The sequence below is a fragment of the Mus musculus genome, chromosome 2 (assembly GCF_000001635.26).
Source record: "Mus musculus strain C57BL/6J chromosome 2, GRCm38.p6 C57BL/6J".
Classification (NCBI taxonomy): Eukaryota; Metazoa; Chordata; class Mammalia; order Rodentia; family Muridae; genus Mus; species Mus musculus.
The window spans coordinates 142,664,480-142,677,250 of record NC_000068.7 but is presented as its reverse complement, the minus strand read 5'-3'; the positions used below and the strand labels follow the sequence as shown (position 1 = coordinate 142,677,250).

The 12,771-nt window shown below is 41.5% G+C and overlaps 1 protein-coding gene across 4 annotated transcripts in view; it reads left to right on the top strand.

Annotated features, from left to right (window-relative positions):
- The window catches only part of Kif16b (kinesin family member 16B), a 283,270-nt gene that overhangs the window by 224,359 nt on the left and 46,140 nt on the right, over window positions 1–12,771 (top strand). For all 4 annotated transcript variants that reach the window (XM_006498819.4, XM_006498818.4, NM_001081133.2 and 1 more), the window contains one exon: window positions 4,873–4,962. In XM_006498819.4, the coding sequence (XP_006498882.1) occupies window positions 4,873–4,962 (90 nt within the window). The remainder of the gene's footprint in view (window positions 1–4,872; window positions 4,963–12,771) is intronic.

Below are 12,771 nucleotides of genomic sequence, written 5' to 3'. Positions count from 1 at the left end.
ATCCTGTCTGAGAGAGTTGGTGCTAGAAGGGAGTTGGGGCATGATTGTACCTATACCAGAAACCTGGGCAGGGAGTGATGTTGAAGCCCAGTCACTGGGTTCTGAGCAAAGACGTGGGTAAGACTTCTGAATATACTTTTCTAACACGTTTCTAAGCGAGGCTTGTACTTCAGTTAATTCAGACTGCTTTAGATAGTGAACTTAAATATAGAGAGGAAAAATTATTGATGCATGTAGGTCAGCTTATTAAAATGCTAAGATATGGAGTAAAAATATTATCCATTGCTCAGAATGTGCCAATAATGATATTCACTGTTCAGCCCCTCCCTCCACCCCACTACCCCTTCTGCTACTGTCCAGCGTAAGGGACCAAAACAAGGGTGTTGTGCATGCTCGGCATACTCTCTACTACTGCTACATCTGAGCTCTTTAACATTTCTGCTGCGAGAGTTATTCTGCAGTCACTGGGTAATAAGTGCCTAGACAGATCCCTCTGGTACTTACGACCTCATTCAGCCCGGTGTGACTATGAAGACATAGATAAGCATAGTCCTCACCTCACTTGTCCAACCCTTTCCTTCCACATGCACGCCACGGAAGCACACTGCCTCCATTCTAAGCACTAAGGACTAATCCCAAGAAAATGAAGCGGGTATAGTTGAATACATTGGGGCGCAGCCTTAGGAATGGTCTCACAGCTTCCCCTTGCCATCTCAACGTCCAATGCCCATTGGCACTGTGCCTGTCATAGAGTTTATAGTACGCAGTTAAAGGAGTTGGAATCCTTTAGCAAGGCACCATACCAGGGCTGCCATGAGAAGGAGGAGTCTTACCCAAAGTTGTGATGTGGATGTGGTGTGCCATTTCTCTCACCAGAGATATCAAACAGTGGTTAGGTGTTAAGCTGTGAAAGCCACAGAAGAAGAGTATAGGCTAGAGGACCCTAGCTTCAGTGCCCAGGTTCCTTCATTCTAGTTTTATTTGATCTTTTTAAAGGCCTTTTTTTCCTGGAGAAAATTTTAAAACATATATTCCATTTTAAAGTCACTAAAGAGCTGGAGGGTATTAAAGACAAGTCTATCTTGGTGCTCGATATTCCAGTTGGTATTTAAGATGCCTCCTGTGTGGCACATACTCTTCTAAGGGGCTCCGACCAGAAAGTAAAAGAATGGCTTTCCTAGAACTCACATTTTAGTGAGGAAGAAAAACCAAACTAAGATAACAGTGCGCCATTTTTATTTATTTATTTATTTTTTTGGTACTCAGATTTTGCTAATTCCAAAATTCAAGACAAAAAGGGAGGAAAAAGCAGGGTCAAGAAAGGTGTGCAGTTTTAGATGGGATATGATGGGACGGCATCACTAACAGTGTGGCTTGAGAGCAGACATGAAGAAGGAATCAAGGTAACTACTCATGTGGATGTTTGCAGTGCAAACATTTCTAAAGGAGATCAAAGCACACATTCCTTGAGATTACACCTGCAGTGTACACTCTTGCTAACTTCTGGGTCCCTGAGGCTACACTTGTAGGGACACATCTAATATATTCCAGGTGAGCCTGGAGTCTGGAGAGGTTTTAGATGAGCCCAAGGAGATTACAGAGCAGGTCAGGGAAAGAACTCCAGCTTGTACCTCACTAGAGTTGGATGCTGTGGGCCGTGTTACATTTGTGCAAAGAAATAGCCTCACCTGACAGTGTTTAACAAGACCCCTTTAACAAAAGAATGAAGAACAAGAAGAGAGACAGGCAAGTCAAGGGACCAACATTAAAATTTGTCAAAAATAATTAGGTAGGGATGATGGACCTGGTGAAGTATGGCCAGATTCACATTCTGAATAATTACAATAGAGGGTTTGCTGGCGGGCTGCATGTAAGGTATAAGAGAGGAACATTAATGAGGACACCCCGGTTGGGATTGAATCAGCAGAATGACATTTAACTGAAACGGGGAGAGGATGAGGGTGAGTATGATGAATTTTAGTAACTGCAACTTGGTGAGCTTGAGGTGCATTTTAGATGTCCATGTAAGAAGTAGGATAGATAAGTCTAGGTTGAGTAGAAGAAGAGCATCCAGGGAGTCCTGGCATGTAAATTAGAGCAGTGAGATCACTGCAGGAGAGTGTGCAGGTAGAAAATACAACATGGTCAAGGATGAGACCCTGCTGCATTTAGTATTTAGAGGTCAGGGATATGAGAAGTCCCAGCAAAGGAAAGGATAAAGAAAAGAGGAGCATCTTGGAACCCAAGTGAAAATGTGAGCAGGAAGAGTGAGCCAGCTCTTCCCCAAGATGAACTGAGGGCATGATGAAGAATTAACCCATGGACTTAGCAATGTGAGGTGCTGGTGGAATGCTATTTTAGTGTGGATTTAAGAGAAAACAAGAAGAAATAAATTGATGATATCATAAGTAAGCCTTTTAATAGAAGTGTGTTTTAATGGAAGACACAGTGGAGGACTAGCAAATGGCATAGTGGTAGACTGTTTAGGTGGTTATGAGGATAATGTGACACAGGAAATACATTGGTGTATTAGAGAAGAGAATTAATGTGTTTCTCTGGAAACAGAATGGATTGCATCCTAGTGTTCTAGAGAGTCGAAATGGAGGTCTGAGACCTTTGCTGCTTAGGACAGGTGAGGCTCAGGACACATGGTGCAGATGAGCAGTGTTAGTGTGGTGTTCTGTTGGCTTATACTTGGATGGTCTGTTAGGGCTGTGGGTCAGCAAGAGGAGTCACCTTCAGTCAGAACAGAGGTGGTAGATATTCTGTACTGGAGGCTGAATTGACAGGTGCTCCTGCTACATTCTGAAGTGCTGCTAGATCTTGCAAGTGCTCCACTGTGAGTCTGAGAGGTCTGGTGGAAATGCTCCCAATGAAGGACGCATTGGACTCTGAGTTACAGACAAAGCGACAACTTTCCTTGGTGATTTTCTCATACCAGCAGTCATGTCTCACCTCACCTCAGACCTCCTACATCTTCATACTCACACATCATGGAGCCAGTAGCTCTGCCTTTTCTGGCATCACTATACCACCAGCATGTGGGAAGTGAGAGGCCTCCTCTCTGGTCTAATTCACCCTTGGATGCCCAGTTCCTGTTCAACCCAGGTCATTATTGCCCTGCCCTGCCCTGCCCTATTGCTTTTGCCGACCTTGCCCCGGGACCTCAGCCCTGACTCTACAAGGTCTAGTGAGCAAGGATCTGAAGAGCAAGACCTTCCAGCCTGGCTGCAGGGAGCAGCGTCCCTCAGCTGGAGTGCCTAGCATACCAGTGTGGCATGCCACAGCTGAAGAGCACCTACATTGTCACCTCCTTAACAACTCACTTGTTCTTATGAGATACTTGTTTTCAAAGAACTTCGTGAGAAGAAAAAAAATGTTAACAGAAAAGCAAATTCAAAAGCCTAATAATAAAAATCTTCATCATTGTACAACTCCCCCCACACACATACACACACAAACGAAACAGCTCATTTTGAGTGACTGAGGCAATGCTAGGATTCAAGACACTTCCTCTGGAATCTTTCTACCTGGGTATTTTTTCATTGTGGCTTCTCTTCCACTGATGCCCTGTGGTTTCTCTAATGTGCAGATTGAGATTTCCCACACCTCTGCTGGCAGTGGGTGCCAGGTACAGAGTTAGGTCATTTTCTAAGGCAGGGTGAAGTCCTGGTAAGCCCCACTGCCTTGTTCAGATGTGGGGATGTTACAAGAAGGACAGCTGAGGATGGCTGCCCCACTTCCAGTTGCCTGGGTATGTTGAGTGTGGTACAGTGTCTTTAGATGGGAGAATATCAAGTTGAATTGGACATCCCCATGGAACATCCGGAGAAGGTTGTCTTTACGCTGGGTTTGTGGTCTAGAGCTCAGAACAGTGGCAAGTAGAGCTGAGAAGTAAGATTGATGGTGGTGCTCAGCTGTGCCTCCGGAGGCTGCTGAGGATGCCAGCTGCTGGTGGCAGTGATGGACTGTGGTGCTTGCTTTTACCCCAGGAGACTAGGAAAAGTTGACAGCAGAAGTTCTCTCCCTGGAGAGATAGAAAGCCAACTGTTGTGTATTTAAGATAGTAGTCACAAACACAATGAAATGTTTTCCTTAGTTCTTTGTCCTCTTCTTGTCTTTCCTTTCTGTCCACTGTGGTATCCTTTGGTGCCCCAAACTAGACATTTTACATGGAACATATTGCTGTACCCAAAAGAATATCCTCTGGAATTCTACCAGCTATTGGAGAGTTAAGGGATAGTTTTTTCTCTTATAATATATATCATATATCTATAATAATAATAATAATATATTCTCAGGGTATGTATGTATATATGGTATATAAAAAACCCAACATATATATGTATGTGTATATGTACGTATTCGTATATAAATTATTTGGGTGAGCATGTGTGGGTATGTGTGTGTTTGAGAAAGAGAGAGACAGAGAGAAAGAGAGAGAGAGAGAGAGAGAGAGAGAGAGAGGAATGAGAATGATGGGCACATGTGTTTACATGTAGAGATCAAAGGACAACTTTCATGAGTCAGAGCTCTTCTTCCGCTACATGGGTCTTGATGATAGAACTCTGGTCTTCAGACTTGGTGGCAGGTACAATTCTTGCAATATGTTAAGAGGTAATCTTCTGGTCCTAGCTTTCCATAGGTACCACTCATAATAAGACATACAAGACATGGCTGCAGAAGATGCATGTTTAATAGGACACTGTTACTATGTATAAATTGTATTTATGCAGCTAGATTAATGTTTTCAATCTGGAGACATTTTACATGCTAATCATTTTTAATTTAATTTTTAAATTATGTTTTTAAAAGTTAGTTACTTTTTTGTTGTAATTAATGCTGACTTGTTTTTGCTTTTTTTGCTAATAGATTTCTGTCCTAGATGAGACATGGACTGTATTCAGGCGCTACAGTCGTTTTCGAGAAATGCATAAAACATTGAAGCTAAAGTATGCAGAGGTGAGTTATGAAATCATTATTGCCAATTAAGAGCGCACATTTTATAAGGAAACTGAGCTGATGGCATTAGCAGCACCTCCTTCTCTCAGCTTCTCAACACTGGATCCCACCACCTTATTTCATCTGTCAACATTACTGTCTTCATTCTGTCCTCTTTACATTTCTCTTGTAACTGGCAGATTTTCTGAACACAGATTTGGAAAATCATAAATAGTAACTGAAGCACAGCCTTTACATAAATGTATGGTTTACTTGAGGCGGCTTAATCCACTTACAAGTTTTAAACAATAAGATTTACAAACATGAGTCTGACATGGTGACCTCTGCCTTTAATCCCAGTTCTTAGGAGGCAGGAGCAGGTGAATCTCTGTGAGTTCTAGACCAACTTGGTCTACATGGTAAGTTCCATGGCAGCCAAGGCTGTTAGAGAGAGAGAGAGAGAGAGAGGGAGGAGAGAGAGAGAGAAGAGGGGAGAAAAGAGAGAGAGAGAAGAGAGAGAGAAGAGAGACAGAGAAGGGGAGGGGAGAGGGGAGGAGGGGAGGGGAGAAGAAGAGAAGAAAAGATCTACTAAAATATAACAGTGTCACATTTGTTAGGGCGGATTTGCTGCTTTTTCTGGTAGGAAAAGTCCATTCCTGCTTAGGCCTCAACTTAATGAGAAATTAAGTCATGAGATTTATTTTACCATCAAACAATGGAGAGAAGGTTAGTGACATGAAATAATCTAGAAGCAAGAATGTATTGCATAGATTGGATACCTAGAGTGTATTGCTAAATTAATAATCTCTGTCTTTTGGAAACATACTGGATTTTAAAATACATTTACATAAAGAAAAATGTTGCTTGCTAGTCTGAATTGTATTTTCAGATGTTGACAATAATTTTGCTTCAGCCAGAAGAAGCTGTGTGGAGCTTCAGCCCTGTAGGAATTCAGGGTTGAACTTACTGCAGCCACAGTCACTTTTCATCCTGTGTACTTTCACTAAATGTTTCCCCCCACTGTCTATCAAATGCTAGTGTGTGATGAATCACTTTTTAGAAGGAAAGTTTACTCCAGTCTGGCTCACATGAGTGAACCAATGTTCTTTAACACTGCCATGGCTTTACCTTCTCTTAATGGGAGGAAATGAGAGGGAATTTTTTGTTGTTGTTGTTTTGGATTTATTTTTGTTTTGGTTTTTCAAGACAGGGTTTCTCTGTGTAGCCCTGGCTGTCCTGGAACTCACTGTGTAGACCAGGCTGACCTCGAACTCAGAAATCTGCCTGCCTCTGCCTCCCAAGTGCTGGGGTTAAAGACGTGCGCCACCATCGCCCAGCTTGGAATTTTTTTTAAATAGAATGCTTGCTTGATTTGAAGAGTCAAGGTAATCCAGATAAAATTAAGCCATCTTCGAAGTTCTGTTATTCTGCTGCTATATTAGTCATCTTTAAAAGATTGGAGAAACTTCTAGTATGCACTATATAGTTCATTATTTTCAAAAGGTTTCATTCCAGAAGTAACCATATCAAGTTTAGTCATGAAGTTTACCTTCCTGTCCCAAATTAATAAAAAGGGACATTGTTGTACAAATACTAAATACATAGATAGAACAGCTTGATTTTAAAGTGAACCTTGTAGCTTATTAGCTTCCTGGTTATGAATTGCTATGTCAGTTCTTTAATAATGCATAGATTTTGCTTATTGTCATACTGTCTCTAAAGTCCCCAAATAGTACATCGAATATGCACTGTATTTGAAACATAGCCAGGCAGACCAGGTAAGACTCAAAGAAATAGAGTCTGAGGCCTGAATATTGTGAAGCCATGCACAAACTTCTAGAACTGAGTCATCTTAAGTCATGGAAAGCAGATACAAAGGCCATGGGGTGGGTTCAGATGAATGGCCCATGAGGTCAAGGTGAGGACGGAGATGGACATCATGATCACTTAGGGTACTAAGCTGTATTCTTAGTTTGTGGGAAGCCATTGGTGATAAAACAAGGTAACAGTGCCCTGGTGTCACTTTCTAAAGGTCATTTGAATACTCATTTGGAGACTGGATTGCTAGGATGGCAGGAAGCTCAAATCCAGAATTATATTTTATAGATTAAATTTGAAGATATTCTTAAACACCCAGTTGGATATGTCAAGGAGGACGAAGGATAAGTTGGCAGTTTTTGCAGGAAGATATATGAACTTCTCCAAAAGTAAATGCCGGTGTTTAGATCAGCAATTGCAAGGCCATTTCTTTTACTTTTGTTTTAATTCCTAGCAATGGTTCAGTATTCAGTCCATTATATTCCTGACTTGTGTTCACAGGGGCCCTTTCCTAAACACAGCCTCAGGACTGAGATGGGAACCAAGAACAGAAATTGCTTTTCTGTGTTGAGTTCAATTTTGTGGCTTATAATTACTTTATCCTGAGGACAAAATACATTAGTTATGAAGGAGACGCTGAGACACATGTGTGAGTGCATTTCAAAGAGAACAGATCACAGGAGCAGTGGTCTGAGACTAGAAAACATGGCATGTGGCAGGGGAGGCCTTGGTGGCACCAGTGTGGTTTTCAGCTGCCACAACTAGACATTATGTAGATGCTCACCTACTGTAGGCCTTGTACACCTACTGTAGGCCTGGTGTGGTGCTTTCACCTTCTGTCACTCTCCCTCTGACTGAGCACTCAGTGCTGTTACCAGCTGGGGATGGAACAGGGGGAGCATTGTGGAGGAGCAATGTGAATGACAGCAACTTGTATGATGAGGTCTCACTGTGTAGCCTCGGTTGACCTGGAGCATCCTGTGTCCACCTCCCCAGTGCTCTGATGATGGCCATGTACCACTATATCCATCTTCATCTCCTGTTTCTAAATGAACACTATTAAAAGCTAGAATTTGAAAGAATCACATTACATTTGAAATTCTTATAGTGCTTTATTCTAATTCTATATTAATCTTATCCCATCAAAGTAAAGCAACTGTTTCCACTTAAGAGCTTCCGGATAGAGTTGACTGTCTATCTGCTCTGTATGCTCTAGTAAATTTGGGTTTCTTTTGTGCAGCTTGGCTTCCCATCATTTTATTCCTTAAGTGTCTGCTGCATCTCAAGATTAGTCCTGTTTGCTGGATACTTGTCAGGCATTATTTCTGTTGTTAGTCTGTGTGTATTGTTTTCCTCTCTGTCTATAACATTAATCTTAATCTCCTACTTTCAAATACTGAAAACACCAGAAAACTCTATCCCAGGCACTTGACTTTAACATGGCTTCTTCTGGTAAGTCACGGGATTGCTGTTCCAGGACCATGGAATTCTCTTTGATGGACACGAGTTTCATAGATATGTGAGGATGTATTTTCTTTACCCCACTCCATCACCACATTGGGCTCATTTTTCTGTAGAGTTAGAAAACTATTCTTATCTTCACCTATGTTCAATGATAAGGTTTCAGAATGATACACATGCACTAAGTTTACTCTTTACAATGCTCCAACATTTTGATTGAGTTGGAAGAAAGTTGAAAAGTACAGTGGAATTCAAAATATATGGAATCTGTAATACACTCGCTAAGATAATCTTTTGACACCTTAAAACTTCAGTTTTAGTTACAGCCTGTAATCTTTTGGAACTTTGTCTAAAATTACATCCTGTTCTTTCACATTCCCTTCTGGAGTATGTTCTCTTGGGCACAGACTCCAAAATAGTTGGATGTGACAGTTCCTTTTATGGAGATTTTGATGAGGTTGTTTCAGTGCTTCTTTTTGGTTTCAAATAATAGATCCTAAGTCCGTGCTTTAGAGATTGAGAAAGGTAAACGAAACCAAAGTTTGCCTGGTTTTGGTAGAGGTGAGGATTGAGGTTCTTCCAGCCCTGATTTGAATGAAATTTTTGAATGAAACTTACTATTTAGACAAGACTGGCCTCAAACTCATGGTCATCTACTTGACTCTGCCTCCCAAGTACTGGGATTAAAGGTATGCATCACTATACATGGTAAATATGACCAGTCTTCTCTGAAGGTTGTCTTAATCTAAGCCTTTCAGGTATCTGTTTGCAGTATCTATCTATAACTTTAAGCTCAACAGGCTCCCATGGACTACCACAGCATCAAGCCCCAGCCTTCGCACCTCTCATTGTCCATCAGGGTAGAAACTCCAGAACTCTATAGCAATTGGTGCAGGAGGCTGTCTAGTAGCTGGCCCTTTAGCCCCACATTTTACAGGTGAAGGCCCCCACACTTGAGTGATGGGTAGATAATGAGTATCTCTGGCCTGGCTCCCATGCTAGAGTGGAATCATTGTTTCTATAGGCAAAACTTCACAGGCAGAACTTCCATAGCCACTACAAAATACATGGAGGTGGACTTACCTCATATGGAGGAGAAAGCTGTGTCTTCCTCCTGGGTAACTGTCACTCCTCTAGTCCAGAAGTATCTTACTGGGATAAATGTCAGTTTTTGCTTGGGCAATATTGCCCATTAAGTTGACTTAGCATCTTTTCAGATTTCCAGAATTCATTAGACAAATTCCCGGACCTTTTTTTTTGTGGCGGGGGGAGAGGGGTGTCCTTCTCTGGATACTCAAAGGCATATCTATGACTTCTGATCACTTGTAAAACTTTTTCTGTGAAGAAATTGTATTATTGTTCAGTTGTCCTTAAATAGTTGACTTATGGAAATATAAAGCCAAGGAAGACTATTCTGAAGTCAGGCAGAGTGAGAATCCCAATGACCATCACCCTTGGGAAAGTATCTTCAAATTCCTTAACCATTATTCATCACATCTCCCCACATAACCCCATTACTGTGACCAGTTATTTATTGTAATCTTTCTTTAAGGAGATAGACATGTGCATAGCAAGCCAATAACAACAATAAGGGGCTGTTGATCACTAGAGGTCTGACATGTCACCAACAAAGCAGAAGGAACCAAGGGTTTTTATAAGCAAACCAATTTACCAAATTAAGCCACTTGATTCTATAAAACAATAAGAAATGGAGGGTTTGGGGTGAAAAGATAGAAAACAAAGGTTTAAGATTTTTCTTATAAGACAGTGACAATACAAATTTTCTGAAAGAAAAAAAATGAAAGTACGTTCATTCATTTTTTCACTTATTTATTTATTTATTTATTTAGGTTTTTGAGGCAGGGTTTCTCTGTGTCAAACTCTGCCTCAAACTCAAGAGATTCACCTGCTTCTGCCTTCCAAGTTCTGGGGTTAAAAGACCCACAAGGCCTGGCTCCTTTCTCCTCTTTATTACCCTGGAGCAGCACATTAGCATAGGACAGACCCCAGGTGGATCCTGCTCCCTTCAGAGAACAAGTGGGCTGTCTTCCCACTGAAGATGCTGCGTTATTTGGAGATTGTACAATTGTTATTTTGTTTTTATTTATGCATTTTTTTAATATTAGCACTTTCTTCCAGATTGCACACAGCCTGACTCCTTAGTTTGCCCCCATGATGTACTGACCTGTATTGTGCAGTCTAACAGTACCTCCTGACTTTGTTTCTTCTATTGACCTTGTACAGAATCTTAATCAAATTAAATGCCATGTTTTTAGATTCCATGTCTGTAAAATCATGATGCCACAGCTAGTCTGCAGTAGATCACAGTAACCTCCCCATAAACTGCAGGCAGCTCTGAAGGATGATGCAGCATCCGCCAGATTGCATGTTTTTCATATCTCATCACACAGACCATTTCCATAGTGCTCTGTTTGTGTATATATGAAAGTCATGGACTTTTACTTTACTAAATGACTGTGCTTTTAATTATCAGCCAAATTGTGCCCTCAGAAACTATGTTCCTTTCCATGTTCAGTTGCTCCTCTAGGAAGAAGGTGGAAATACTGTTTATGTCCAGAGGCCAGGATGTACACTTTTGGGTCCTGATGCAGTCTTAAGCCCAAAAACCATGTTCACAAAGAAGCTAGTAAGAAAATGACAAATTTTTAAAGGCACATCAGTTTTCACACATTGTAATGAATAGCAGAGGCCTGGCATAGCCTCCTTTCTGGCTTTGTGGGCAGCTGTCCTAGGCTCAGAATCTGTTTCATGAACAACTTTTTATAGGCCATAAATCTATAATCCCTAGGGCCATGGAGAGAACTGGTGCTTATGTAGGTTCAAAGGTCATGGCTATTGCCCAGCCTTCTAAAGGACTTTGTTTTTGGTGTTCATTCCCTTCTGCTTGCCCAGCCTTCTAGAAATTGCCTCAGACTGACTATTTGTGCCCTCCAACATTCATGTGTAAAATTTATTCCATATTTAGTGATATTATACTGGGACCTCTGGGGGGTGACTAAGCCATAAAGTTGAAATCCAGTTGAAGGTGATTGATGCCCTAACAAAGCGAGTCCAGGATGCTTAGCTCCTCTGTACTACCAGGGGAGGACAGCAAAGGAGGCATTTGTGATGAACAGGCCCTCACCAGGTCTGCTTCACTTTGCTCTTGAATTTCTCCATCTCCAGAAGTAGATTTCTGGTGGGTAAGCCTTGCCCTAACTAAGGTAGTTTCTTACAGCAGACATTAAAATGTGTGCCCTAACCCAGTGGAATCTTCCAATGAAAGTAATTAAGCATTGGAATTGATTGAGGATCATTTTGTAATGTTCTTGGTTAGAACATACTTGGTTAGAACATACTTGGTTAGAGCATAACTTGGTTAGAAATAATTCTTAAGCCAGTTTGTCTTATGCTGCTTAGAGGCAAAAGAATGAGCAATGAAAATTAGACATGCTGTGTCTTAAAATATATAGTCAAGGACCTGACTCAGCAGTTAAGAGCAATAGCCACTCTTTCAGAGGACCTGGGTTCAATTCTAGGACTCACATGGACAACCATCTGTAACTACAGTCTCACTAGATCTCAGGAGATCTGGTGCCCTCTTTTTGCTTCATTGGACACTAGGCATATACATGATACACATACATATGGACAAAATACTCATATGGAAAAAGTAAATAAATAAAATTATGCACGCACACACACACAATCAAAGCAAGAACTAAGTGAACTCCTGATGTCCATGCCTGGTAAAAAATAGGTTACATATAATAGGCTTGGCTTCCTATCTATACCATAACTAATTCATCACTTAAAGATCAGTAAGTTACAGAATTTTTCTGCAGTCAAATCCAATCCTTTTTTATCAAATACATCCCTAAAGGATCTCCTTTCTTTTTATAATGCTGAGTGAGAGAAAAATAATTTCAGAATCTTCAAGTAAAACTAGTAGGTCAAGACCTTGGGCGCAAACTCTGAAGCCAGTCTCACAACTCCCAGACGAAGCTCCACTCCCAGGATCATAGGATCAGAGGTAAGGAGAACACAGCATCTGTCCCAACACCAAGAATAACGGGACCAGCGGGATCTAGGAGCCCAGCAACCTCCTGACCAATGGCACAGGTTCCTTCCAGTCTGTGCAGATGCCCTGAGCAGACCTTGCGCATGAACTCCACAGCCAGTCCCACAACACCCATAAGAAGCTTCACTCCCAGGCACTCTAAAATGTATAGGATTACAGGATCTCAGGATCCCAGGAGCTTGGTCACACCAGGATCTCAGGGTCCCAGAGGCACCTTAACTCCCAGGCGCTCTGACACACCCAGGATCTCAGGATTCCAGGATCTGAGAATCACAGAATCTCAAAGACAGCTAAACTCTGAGGAGTTCTCTCATGACCAGGATCACAGGAAGGACAGGCTCCAGTCAGATATATGGAGGGCAGGTGGCACTAGAGATAACCAGATGGCAGGAGGCAAGTGTAAAAACATAAGCAAGAGAAACTAAGGTTACTTGGCATTATCAGAACCCAGTTCTCCCACCATAGTCCCT